At 49.6% G+C, this 13,171-nt stretch overlaps 1 protein-coding gene and 1 long non-coding RNA gene across 7 annotated transcripts in view; one reads left to right on the top strand and one right to left on the bottom strand.

Annotated features, from left to right (window-relative positions):
• The window catches only part of GRIK1 (glutamate ionotropic receptor kainate type subunit 1), a 630,706-nt gene extending 626,342 nt beyond the window's left edge, over nt 1-4,364 (bottom strand). For 2 of the 5 annotated variants that reach the window (XM_063956421.1, XM_063956422.1), the window contains exon 1: nt 3,683-4,362. In XM_063956421.1, coding sequence (XP_063812491.1) covers nt 3,683-3,776 — 94 coding nt within the window. In that variant the 5' untranslated portion in view covers nt 3,777-4,362. Of the gene's footprint in view, nt 1-3,682 lie in introns of all 5 variants that reach the window. The other 3 variants (XM_063956424.1, XM_063956425.1, XM_063956430.1) reach the window with 2 other exon arrangements.
• Nucleotides 1-13,171, top strand: part of LOC135050191 (uncharacterized) — a 69,630-nt gene that overhangs the window by 10,787 nt on the left and 45,672 nt on the right. The window lies entirely within an intron of this gene.

Raw genomic sequence — 13,171 nt, 5'->3', positions numbered from 1 at the left:
ACTGTCCTTACACAATATTATGTCACGAATCACGGCTGCTCACGCCTAATAAAGGGACGTGTTACCGGTTAGCACTGCCCCAGGCGCTGTATGTACAGGTAAATACGCTGTGTCTGGGCACTGGGCAGGCTCATGTCACTGTAGGTCCAACACTTTTAAAAAACAATGATGATCAAAGTGCAAAATAATAAACGTGCAAAATAATAAAAGTGCAAAACAATAAAATTGCAAAACAACAAATAAAATAAACATTTAATAGAATTTTTTTAAGATACCCCTGGCATGTGCACCTTGTGTCCATATTGCATGTGATGCCCTGCCTACTACACCCAGATAATTCAGTGACACCCCAAAAGCAAATATTGCTAAATGACTTTTCTTTAATGTCTGTAGACTGAAAGCTAGAAGTCACTCAGGAGCTCAGGTGAGCGGGGAAGAGCATTCTGTATGCAGTCACTGTATATCTCTCTAATTTCTGTCTCACTGAGATTACTGCACAGAGAAAGGATGAGATGAGGATATAGGGGGAGATAATAACATGGAATGTAGGTATATAAACTGCTCTTAGTGTAGAAGAGAGGAAGCAGCCGTCTATTAGAACAAGCGTGTCTCTAGTACAGCCAGACCTGGGAATGTCTGAGGTACTTTATGTTACTGCTCTCTATGGTTTATGTATCCTGACACCTTCAGGGAGTTCTTGTAAGATTTCACCCATCACCATCCTCTCACATCAGCAACCATCCATGCTGAGGGAGCACAACGGGCCACCAGCACCCACCCATGCTGGGGGAGCACAACGGGCCACCAGCACCCACCCATGCTGGGGGAGCACAATGGACCATCAGCCCCCATCCATGTTGGGGAAGCACAATGGGCCATCAGCAACCATCCATGCTGGGGGAGCACAATGGGCCATCAGACCCCATCCATGCTGGGGGAGCACAATGGACCATCAGCAACCATCCATGCTGTGGGAGCACAATGGACCATCAGCCCCCATCCATGTTGGGGAAGCACAATGGGCCATCAGCAACCATCCATGCTGGGGGAGCACAATGGGCCATCAGACCCCATCCATGCTGGGGGAGCACAATGGACCATCAGCAACCATCCATGCTGTGGGAGCACAATGGACCATCAGCACCCATCCATGCTGGGGGAGCACAATGGACCATCAGCAACCATCCATGCTGTGGGAGCACAATGGACCATCAGCACCCATCCATGCTGGGGGAGCACAATGGACCATCTGCCCCTATCCATGCTGGGGGAGCACAATGGACCATCAGACCCCATCCATGCTGGGGGAGCACAATGGACCATCAGCACCCATCCATGTTGGGGGAGCACAATGGACCATCAGCAACCATCCATGCTGGGGGAGCACAATGGACCATCAGCACCCATCCATGCTGGGGGAGCACAATGGACCATCAGCCCCCATCCATGCTGGGGGAGCACAATGGACCATCAGCCCGCACAATGGACAATCAGCACCCATCCATGTTGGGGAGCACAATGGAAACCTGGACACTTGAGCGATTTGTAGGTTAAATTAGCTTAATACAGAATCTGATTAATAGTTTTGATGAAAGGATGCACACATCCCCATAGAGTGCAATTCACAGAGCTCACATCCCCATAGAGTATAATTCACAGAGCTCACATCCCCATAGAGTGCAATGCACAGAGCACACATCCCCATACAGTGCAGTGCACAGAGCACACATCCCCATAGAGTGCAATGCACAGAACTCACATCCCCATAGAGTGCAATTCACAGAGCACACATCCCCATACAGTGCAGTGCAGAGCACACATCCCCATACAGTGCAATGCACAGAGCACACAGCCCCATACAGTGCAATGCACAGAGTACATATCCCCATAGAGTGCAATTCACAGAGCACACATCCCCATACAGTGCAATGCACAGAGCACACATCCCCATACAGTGCAATGCGCAGAGTACATATCCCCATACAGTGCAATGCGCAGAGTACATATCCCCATACAGTGCAATGCACAGAGCTCACATCCCCATACGGTGCAATGCACAGAGCTCACATCCCCATACGGTGCAATGCACAGAGCTCACATCCCCATACGGTGCAACGCACAGAGCACATATCCCCATAGAGTGCAATGCACAGAGCTCACACCCCCATACGGTGCAATGCACAGAGTACATATCTTCATACAGTGCAATGCACAGAGCACACATCCCCATACGGTGCAACGCACAGAGCACACATCCCCATAGAGTGCAATGCACAGAGCACACATCCCCATAGAGTGCAACGCACAGAGCACACATCCCCATAGAGTGCAACGCACAGAGCACACATCCCCATAAAGTGCAACGCACAGAGCACACATCCCCATACAGTGCAATGCACAGAGCACACATCCCCATACAGTGCAATGCACAGAGCACACATCCCCATACAGTGCAATGCACAGAGCACACATCCCCATACAGTGCAATGCACAGAGCTCACATCCCCATACAGTGCAATGCACAGAGCTCACATCCCCATACGGTGCAATGCACAGAGCTCACATCCCCATACGGTGCCACGCACAGAGCTCACATCCCCATAGAGTGCAATGCACAGAGCACACATCCCCATAAAGTGCAATGCACAGAGCACACATCCCCATAGAGTGCAATGCACAGCACACATCCCCATAGAGTGCAATGCACAGAGCACACATCCCCATACAGTGCAATGCAGAGCACACATCCCCATAGAGTGCAATGCACAGAGCACACATCCCCATACAGTGCAATGCACAGCACACATCCCCATAGAGTGCAATGCACAGAGCACACATCCCCATAGAGTGCAATGCACAGAGCACACATCACCATACAGTGCAATGCACAGAGCACACATCCCCATACGGTGCAATGCACAGCACACATCCCCATAGAGTGCAATGCACAGAGCACACATCCCCATAGAGTGCAATGCACAGAGCTCACATCCCCATAGAGTGCAATGCACAGAGCTCACATCCCCATACGGTGCAATGCACAGCACACATCCCCATAGAGTGCAATGCACAGAGCACACATCCCCATACAGTGCAATGCACAGAGCACACATCCCCATAGAGTGCAATGCACAGAGCTCACATCCCCATACGGTGCAATGCACAGCACACATCCCCATAGAGTGCAATGCACAGAGCACACATCCCCATACAGTGCAATGCACAGAGCACACATCCCCATACAGTGCAATGCACAGAGCACACATCCCCATAGAGTGCAATGCACAGAGCACACATCCCCGTAGAGTGCAATGCACACATCCCCATAGAGTGCAATGCACAGAGTACACATCCCCATACAGTGCCCCATACAGTGCAATGCACAGAGCACACATCCCCATTGAGTGCAATGCACAGAGCACACATCCCCATAGAGTGCAATTCACAGAGCACACATCCCCATAGAGTGCAATGCACAGAGCACACATCCCCATAGAGTGCAATGCACAGAGCACACATCCCCATAAAGTGCAATGCACAGAGTACATATCCCCATACAGTGCAATGCACAGAGCACACATCCCCATACAGTGCAATGCACAGAGCACACATCACAGAGTACACATCCCCACAGAGTGCAATGCACAGAGTACAGCAGGTCAGGGACTAGCCCGGCACTCACCGATCCGTAGTACTTGTTGGGACGTCTGGGGGATGATGCCAGTGAAAATGCAGAGAAGGGGGAGTACAAGTCCACAGCTGGCAGGGAGATCCATGCTACACAATGAGGGCTGTGTGCTGCATATGCCAGGCGTCCCCTTATTCCCCAGCAGTCAGGAGCTATTCCCAGGCTGTAAGGAGCACACGCTGCTGCTGCCAGTGACAGTCCCCCCTCATCCTATGTCACTTGCTGTCTCTGCTCCTGTGTGGCCCCCACACTAGCCCATCACTGTCTCCTTGGGGCCCCTCTCCTCTCCAGCAGCAGCACAGTGAGCAGGGAGCCTGCACACACTCTGATCTTCAGTAGATTATCTTCCAGTCTGAGCCACATCCACTCCCTGCGAGTACTTTACAGCGCTCCCCTGGCCGGGGATGATTGCATCTCTGCTTGGGATCTGGTGATAAGAGCCAGCAGCCTAATCTCCATGTTTGGCTGGGAGTGGAGAAGAGGCTGAGGATGAGGATTAGGCTGCAATGCCAGCAGCAGCAACATGTAAGTACAAACTGTAACAAGTCACATCTCTCCCTTCCCAGTGATCGTGGCTGGGACCACCCTCAGGACCGCTCAGTGCCTAGAGCTCCAGTGATGGGGAAGGTTACAGCAGCCTCTCACCTGCTCCTCTAGTCAGAGATGAATAGACTAGCGGAGGGATCGATATCGCAGGCAGGGACTGGCTTGTGCACAGCTGATACAGGTCCTGCAATGATGGGTAGTCCTAGCCCAGGTGCTGACAGCTCTCACCTAGGGATAGCAGCGCGCACAGATAGAAAGAGAGATTTGTTTAAAACCATAAACAATAGGCAACCTGTGGCTTTCCAGCAGTTGGGGAACTACAAGTCACAGCATGCCCATGCCAGCCTCTGATAAGCATCAATTCTGTTTGTTCCTTCAGTTGCTGATGAGTTACATCAGCATCGTTGCCTACAAGGGCTGGTCACAAGTTCTTGTGCTGGTGGAGCCACAAGTACCAACAGATAATGGCCCTCATTCCGAGTTGTTCGCTCGCAAGGCGAATGTAGCAGAGTTACACACGCTAAGCCGCCGCCTACTGGGAGTGAATCTTAGCTTCTTAAAATTGCGACCGACGTACGCGCAATATTGCGATTACAAACGAGTTAGCAGTTTCAGAGTAGCTCCAGACTTACTCTGCCTGTGCGATCATTTCAGTGCTTGTCGTTCCTGGTTGACGTCACAAACACACCCAGCGTTCGCCCAGGCACTCCCACCGTTTCCCCGGCCACTCCTGCGTTTTTTCCGGAAACGGTAGCGTTTTCAGCCACACGCCCCTGAAACGCCGTGTATCCGCCCAGTAACACCCATTTCCTGTCAATCACATTACGATCGCCGGAGCGAAGAAAAAGCCGTGAGTAAAAATACTTTCTTCATAGTAAAGTTACTTGGCGCAGTCGCAGTGCGAACATTGCGCATGCGTACTAAGCGGATTTTCACTGCGATGCGATGAAAAATACCGAGCGAACAACTCGGAATGAGGGCCAATGGACTGAGCTGTAATGGTCACCCTTTGTTACTGATGCTCAGTGCAAGTATTCCAGTCACCACAGTCCCTTCCTCTGACTCTCCATAAATACCTGCACACCGTACCTGAACACTATCATCCTGCACCTGTATCACTATCATTCTGTACCTGTATCACTATCATCCTATACCTGTATCACTATCGTCCTGTACCTACAGTATATCACTATCATCCTGTACCTGTATCACTATCATCCTGTACCTGTATCACTATCATTCGGTACCTGATCACTATTATCCTGCACCTGTATCACTATCATCCTCTACCTGTATCACTATCATCATATACCTGTATCACTATCATCCTGCACCTGTATCACTATCATCCTGTACCTGTATCACTATCATCCTGTACCTGTATCACTATCATCCTATACCTGATCACTATCATCCTGCACCTGTATCACTATCATCCTGTACCTGTATCACTATCATCCTATACCTGTATCACTATCGTCCTGTACCTACAGTATATCACTATCATCCTGTACCTGTATCACTATCATCCTGTACCTGTATCACTATCATCCTGTACCTGTATCACTATCATTCGGTACCTGATCACTATTATCCTGCACCTGTATCACTATCATCCTCTACCTGTATCACTATCATCATATACCTGTATCACTATCATCCTGTACCTGTATCACTATCATTCTGTACCTGTATCACTATCATCCTATACCTGTATCAATATCATCCTGTACCTACAGTATATCACTATCATCCTTTACCTGTATCACTATCATCCTGTACCTGTATCACTATTATCTTGTACCTGTATCACTATCATCCTGTACCTGTATCACTATCATCCTGCGCCTGTATCACTATTAACCTGTACCTATATCACTATCATCCTGTACCTGTATCACTATTATCTTGTACCTGTATCACTATCATCCTGTATCACTATCATCCTGTGCCTGTATCACTATCATCCTGTAACTGTATCACTATCATCCTACACCTGTATCACTATCATCCTACAGCTCCTGCAATGCTGTGGATTGCAGGAGCTGTACCCGACAGTTCCTATAGTCAGATACAGAGATGAGGATGTATCAAGTTCAATGTTGTTACATTTTGTGGCACAAAGTTGTTACAGCAGTTAGGGAGGCAGGGTTGAATCACCCAGCCTTAATTTAAAATAAAAAAAAAATAGAGTGCACACACTTCTGTTACACTGATTTTAAGAGAAAAAAAATATTTTAAACTTTTGTATACAAAATTAATTAGTTGTTTTTGTAATAAAATAAAAAAGTTGTGCAAATCAGGCGTTTAGCACGCAGCCTCCTAACTACACTTACACAAACTTTTGTTAGCTAAATACAGGACCTTATATAGCAAGATATTGTTTGTTTACAAATATTCATCTATGCATGTATTTATTATTATTATTATTATTATTATTATTATCTAGCAAAGGGACCCAGCATATGCTGGGTTAATTTGGTCTGCCACCTGCTCCACACTATTCTGCCCCTATCAGGCACAGAGTGATCCCCTAACCTGGTCTGCCTGTCACTCACTGTAGTGGAAGCAGTTGGAGGGGGAAGCTCCTGCGATATGCACCCCACTTCCCACTGTGCATGTTGGAGATGGGACAGACCGTAAAAGATTATTATATAGACCAGTGGTTTCCAAACTAGGTCCTCAAGGAACTCTAAAGCTGGGTACACACTGGAGCAATCTTCTCCCGATATGTTGTTTCCGGCTGAATCAGAAAGTCATATTGGCTGGATCGTACAGTGTGCACGCCAATCTGCGCTGCATGGTCAACCGGATAATATCGCATGCAGTGTAATGAAGGACAGAACGAGACGTTGCTCCATCTTTCATTACATCTTTCTGATGTGTACGCACGGTACGATATGTTGGCCCGTCGGCCGGCATATCATCTGGGTAGTGGGTACACATCGTTCCAGTGTGCACCCAGCATAACAGTTCATGTTTTCCAGGTCACCTGTAAATTTTCTTTTAAAATATGACAGTTGCTGAAACACAGTGCAGTTGCTGGGTGAGCAGGAAAACGTGATCTGTTACTGCTCCTTGAGGACTGAGGGGCAGATGTACTAAGCCTGGAAAAGTGATAAAGTGGCAGGTGATAACATACCAGCCAATCCCCTCCTAACTGTCATACTCCCAACTATCGGTAGTTTGACCTTGTCGGTCAATTGTTGTTGGGATTTTGACCGTCGGGATTTTGATTGTAGGCATTTCATACTAAACCCATTTTAAACAATGGTAATAAAACATAATGTAAGTGTAACCAAGCTTGCAATCCGGAAAAACGGTAATTATAGCAGGAAAGTGCAGCAGAATCTCCAGAAAGCTGTAACATATGCACACGTGAGACCACAACATAGGGACTATAGGGGGTAACCTGTGTGCTGCACAATGTACCCGCGTCCCTAACATTACACTGGAACTGTTAGTGGACGATAGGAACAGCTGCCAAGCAGCGTAGGTCCTGAAGAGGAGCCAAAAAACATTTTAGTTCTGCCACTGTACCCAGATCCTTCTCCTTTACTTATCCAGTTTGTTACTGACTGTTGTGCTCCCAGCTAGATGAACACATCTACTTGCTGCGCTGAACGTGGGATGGATGGTACCTGGTACTGAGAATCTCTGGCACTAAGATTCTGTGCTGCACCTATGACTTTATTAACTTATTCATAGAAAAAGAAAACTCTTTTAAGAGATATTTATAAATGGACCCGTCACCTCCATAATGGACCTATCACCCCACCAAAGCACAGTGGAAGAATCCATCTTTCTTGTTATCCTAGTGATATTGTGGAATCCCCTCTCTCATTTGCATACTGTAGCCACTGGCACTAGGAGGGAAACGCCAGCAGGAAAATAATTCTCAAAATAGTTTTTTTCTCGACAAATAATACGCATGACGTACAGTGTATCCTGTATATAAATTATTGTATAAGTACATGATAATTCATTAGAAGGGCGCACACAGGCCCGGTGCTAGAGTGTTCGGCGTCCCCCTGCAAACTATAAATTTGCGCCCTCCCATACTTTACAAAGGGACAGCGCACATAATGCCCCCTGTAGTAGTGACGCTTACACATGTAACTCCCCCTGTACCAGTGCCGCTTACACACGTAACACCCCCTGTACCAGAGACACTTACACACGTAACGCCCCCTGTAGTAGTGACACTTACACACGTAACGCCCCATGTACCAGTGCCGCTTACACACGTAATGCCCCCTGTACCAGTGCCGCTTACACCCGTAACGCCCCCTGTACCAGTGATGCTTATACACGTAACACCCCCTGTAGAAGTGACGCTTACACACGTAACGCCCCCTGTAGCAGTGACGCTTACACACGTAACGCCCCCTGTAGCAGTGACGCTTACACACGTAACGCCCACTGTACCAGTGCCGCTTACACATGTAACGCCCCCTGTACTAGTGATGCTTACACACGTAACGCCCCCTGTACCAGTGCCGCTTACACACGTAATGCCCCTTGTACCATTGCCGCTTACACACGTAACGGCCCCTGTAGCAGTGCCGCTTAGACATGTAACGCCCCCTGTACTAGTGCCGCTTAGACACGTAACGCCCCCGTAGCAGTGAAGCTTACACACGTAACGCCCCCTGTACCAGTGCCGCTAATACACATAACGCCCCCTGTACCAGTGCCGCTTGCACATGTAACGCCCCCTGTACCAGTGCCGCTTACACACGTAACGCCCCCTGTACCAGTGCCGGTTATACACTTAATGCCCCCTGTAGCAGTGCCGCTTGCACACGTAACGCCCCCCGTAGCAGTGACACTTACACACGTAATACCCCCTGTACCAGTGCCGCTAGTACACGTAACGCCTCCTATAGTAGTGACGCTTACACATGTAACGCCCCCTGTAGTAGTGACACTTACACATGTAACGCCCCCTGTAGCAGTGCTGCTTAGACACGTAACACCCTCTGTGTCAGTGCCGCTTAGACACGTAATGCCTCCTGTATCAGTGGCGCTTACACACGTAACGCCCCCTGTAACAGTGCCGCTTACACACATAACGCCCTCTGTAGCAGTGACGCTTACACACGTAATGCCCCCCGTAGCAGTGACACTTACACACGTAACACCCCCTGTACCAGTGCCGCTAGTACACGTAACGCCTCCTATAGTAGTGACGCTTACACATGTAACGCCCCCTGTAGTAGTGACGCTTACACATGTAACGCCCCCTGTAGCAGTGCCGCTTAGACACGTAACACCCCCTGTTTCAGTGCCGCTTACACACATAACGCCCCCTGTACCAGTGCCGCTTAGACAAGTAACGCCTCCTGTACCAGTGCCGCTTACACACAAAACGCCCCCTGTACCAGTGCCGGTTGCACATGTAATGCCCCCTGTACTAGTGACGCTTACACACGTAACGCCCCCTGTAGCAGTGCCGCTTAGACACGTAACACCCCCTGTTTCAGTGCCGCTTACACACATAACGCCCCCTGTACCAGTGCCGCTTAGACAAGTAACGCCTCCTGTACCAGTGCCGCTTACACACAAAACGCCCTCTGTAGCAGTGACGCTTACACACGTAATGCCCACTGTACCAGTGCCGGTTGCACATGTAATGCCCCCTGTACTAGTGACGCTTACACACGTAACGCCCCCTGCAGCAGTGCCGCGTAGACACGTAACGCCCCCTGTACCAGTGCCGCTTGCACACATAACGCCCCCCGTAGCAGTGACGTTTACACACGTAACACCCCCTGTACCAGTGCCGCTTACACACGTAACGCCTCCTGTAGTAGTGACGCTTACACACGTAACACCCCCTGTACCAGTGCCGCTAATACACATAACGCTTCCTGTAGTAGTGACGCTTACACATGTAACGCCCCCTGTTGCAGTGCCGCTTAGACACGTAACACCCTCTGTACCAGTGCCGCTTAGACATGTAATGCCTCCTGTATCAGTAGCGCTTACACACGTAACGCCCCCTGTACCAGTGCCGCTTAGACACGTAACGCCCCCCGTAGCAGTGACGCTTACACACGTAACGCCCCCTGTACCAGTGCCGCTAATACACGTAACGCCTCCTGTACCAGTGCCGCTTACACATGTAACGCCCCCTGTACCAGTGCCGCTTATACGTGTAACGCCCCCTCTAGTAGTGATGCTTACACATGTAACGCCGCCCCCTGTATGTAGTAGTGACGCTTACACATGTAACGTCCCCTGTTGCAGTGACGCTTAGACACGTAACACCCTCTGTACCAGCGCCGCTTAGACACGTAATGCCTCCTGTATCAGTGGCGCTTACACACGTAATGCCCCCTGTACCAATGCCGCTTAGACAAGTAACGCCCGCTGTACCAGTGCCGCTTAGACATGTAACGCCCCCTGTACCAGTGCCGGTAATACACGTAACGCCCCCTGTACCAGTGCCGCTTGCACACATAACGCCCCCCATAGCAGTGACGTTTACACACGTAACACCCCCTGTACCAGTGCCGCTTACACACGTAACGCCTCCTGTAGTAGTGACGCTTACACACGTAACACCCCCTGTACCAGTGCCGCTAATACACATAACGCTTCCTGTAGTAGTGACGCTTACACATGTAACGCCCCCTGTTGCAGTGCCGCTTAGACACGTAACACCCTCTGTACCAGTGCCGCTTAGACATGTAATGCCTCCTGTATCAGTAGCGCTTACACACGTAACGCCCCCTGTACCAGTGCCGCTTAGACACGTAACGCCCCCCGTAGCAGTGACGCTTACACACGTAACGCCCCCTGTACCAGTGCCGCTAATACACGTAACGCCTCCTGTACCAGTGCCGCTTACACATGTAACGCCCCCTGTACCAGTGCCGCTTATACGTGTAACGCCCCCTCTAGTAGTGATGCTTACACATGTAACGCCGCCCCCTGTATGTAGTAGTGACGCTTACACATGTAACGTCCCCTGTTGCAGTGACGCTTAGACACGTAACACCCTCTGTACCAGCGCCGCTTAGACACGTAATGCCTCCTGTATCAGTGGCGCTTACACACGTAATGCCCCCTGTACCAATGCCGCTTAGACAAGTAACGCCCGCTGTACCAGTGCCGCTTAGACATGTAACGCCCCCTGTACCAGTGCCGGTAATACACGTAACGCCCCCTGTACCAGTGCCGCTTGCACATGTAACGCCCCCTGTACCAGTGCCGGTAATACACGTAACGCCCCCTGTACCAGTGCCGGTTATACACTTAACGCCCCCTGTACCAGTGCCACTTGCACATGTAACGCCCCCTGTACCAGTGCCGGTTATACACTTAACGCCCCCTGTAGTAGTGACGCTTACACACGTAACGCTCCCTGTAGTAGTGACGCTCACACATGTAATGCCCCGTGTAGTAGTGACTCTTACACATGTAATGCCCCCTGTTGCAGTGCCGCTTAGACATGTAACGCCCTCTGTACCAGTGCCGCTTAGACACGTAATGCCTCCTGTATCAGTGGCGCTTACACACATTATGCCGCAATCACGCATACACACACAGATACACACACCACATGCACATATGTATACATACACACACATACATACTGTACATATATTACATACATATGTGCACAGTCACACTTATATACAGTATACACAGATACTGTATACACATACACACAGTCTCTTTCCAGACACTTACCTAAGGAAGTCTGGCTGGCCGGAGCGGTAGCAGCTCATCCTCCTGCTGCAGCCTGGTCCCGTGTTGCTCCACCCCTTATTCCCATTTAGCGCGGCCCCCCTTTGGATCCCGCCAGGCCACTGAACTGTTACACAGGGGAGGGGAGGGGGAGAGGAGGCTTTGTGCTGCCGGCTTCACTGCATATCATAAAGTGTGACAGCAGCTGGGACAGCAGCAGCAGCTCAGCACAGGGATGCAGAGCAGGGAGAGCGCCTCTCCAGTCTGGCGCCTACCTGCACTGTATCCCTTTGCTGAGCGGCTAGCGCCGGGCCTGCGCACAGTAGAACTGATGTTTTTGCTATTACTAGTATGTACTGGCTACACAAAGCAATGCTGCGCTCTTTCAGTATGTCTTCTCATCTCATGAGAAGCCAGATGAATCTGGATGTCGGGTCACCTGCTTCTAGAGCCATTAGTCATAAATACCAAAGATAGACTTTTCATTAAGACCATCACCGCTTGGTACATCAGGGTTTTGGGATGTGCTGCCGCTAGACGGTCATTCAGTGGGGTTCTGTTTCTTGTTTCCAATCCTCCACTGCCACAGCAACTCCTCCCCTGAGGTACCACCATAAGGGTGCATCTTAAATATGTCATTAAACATTTGGAGAATTATGTTCCATTTACTGATGTCTCTGGGCGATAATTTGGTATTTTACCAGAGGGTCAGCGAGTGACAAGAGGGTGTACGAAGTTTTTGCTAACCATAAGCGATGTAGCTGGAAGAGCTATCATGCACTACAATCCCTAGGTACAGTATTTGGGACACAGCCCTTTCTTGGTTCTCATCCTACTTATCTAATCGCTCCTTCAGTGTTCCCTTCTCTGATTCCACCTCTTCTTCTTTACCTCTATCAGTTGGAGTACCGCAAAGCTCAGTCTTAGGTCCTCTGCTTTTCTCAATCTATACCTCATCTCTTGGCAAACTAATCAGCTCTTTCGGATTTCAGTATAATTTGTACGCTGATGATACTCAAATCTACCTATCCTCCCCAGATTTGTCACCATCTGTATTAGTCTGTCTCACTGAATGCCTTTCTGCCATTTCATCTTGGATGTCATCTCGCCACCTCAAACTTAGGGGTATATTCAATTAAAGTCGGATCCATTACGACATGCACTTGTCGGAATGGATCTGACAAGGGCTATTCAATGAAGGCCAAATCCGTCAGGATTTATCCGTTCCTGACCATCTCA

The sequence above is a fragment of the Pseudophryne corroboree genome, chromosome 2 (assembly GCF_028390025.1).
Source record: "Pseudophryne corroboree isolate aPseCor3 chromosome 2, aPseCor3.hap2, whole genome shotgun sequence".
Classification (NCBI taxonomy): Eukaryota; Metazoa; Chordata; class Amphibia; order Anura; family Myobatrachidae; genus Pseudophryne; species Pseudophryne corroboree.
The sequence above is the reverse complement of the archived record's forward strand: the minus strand, read 5'-3'. Positions and strand labels throughout refer to the sequence as shown.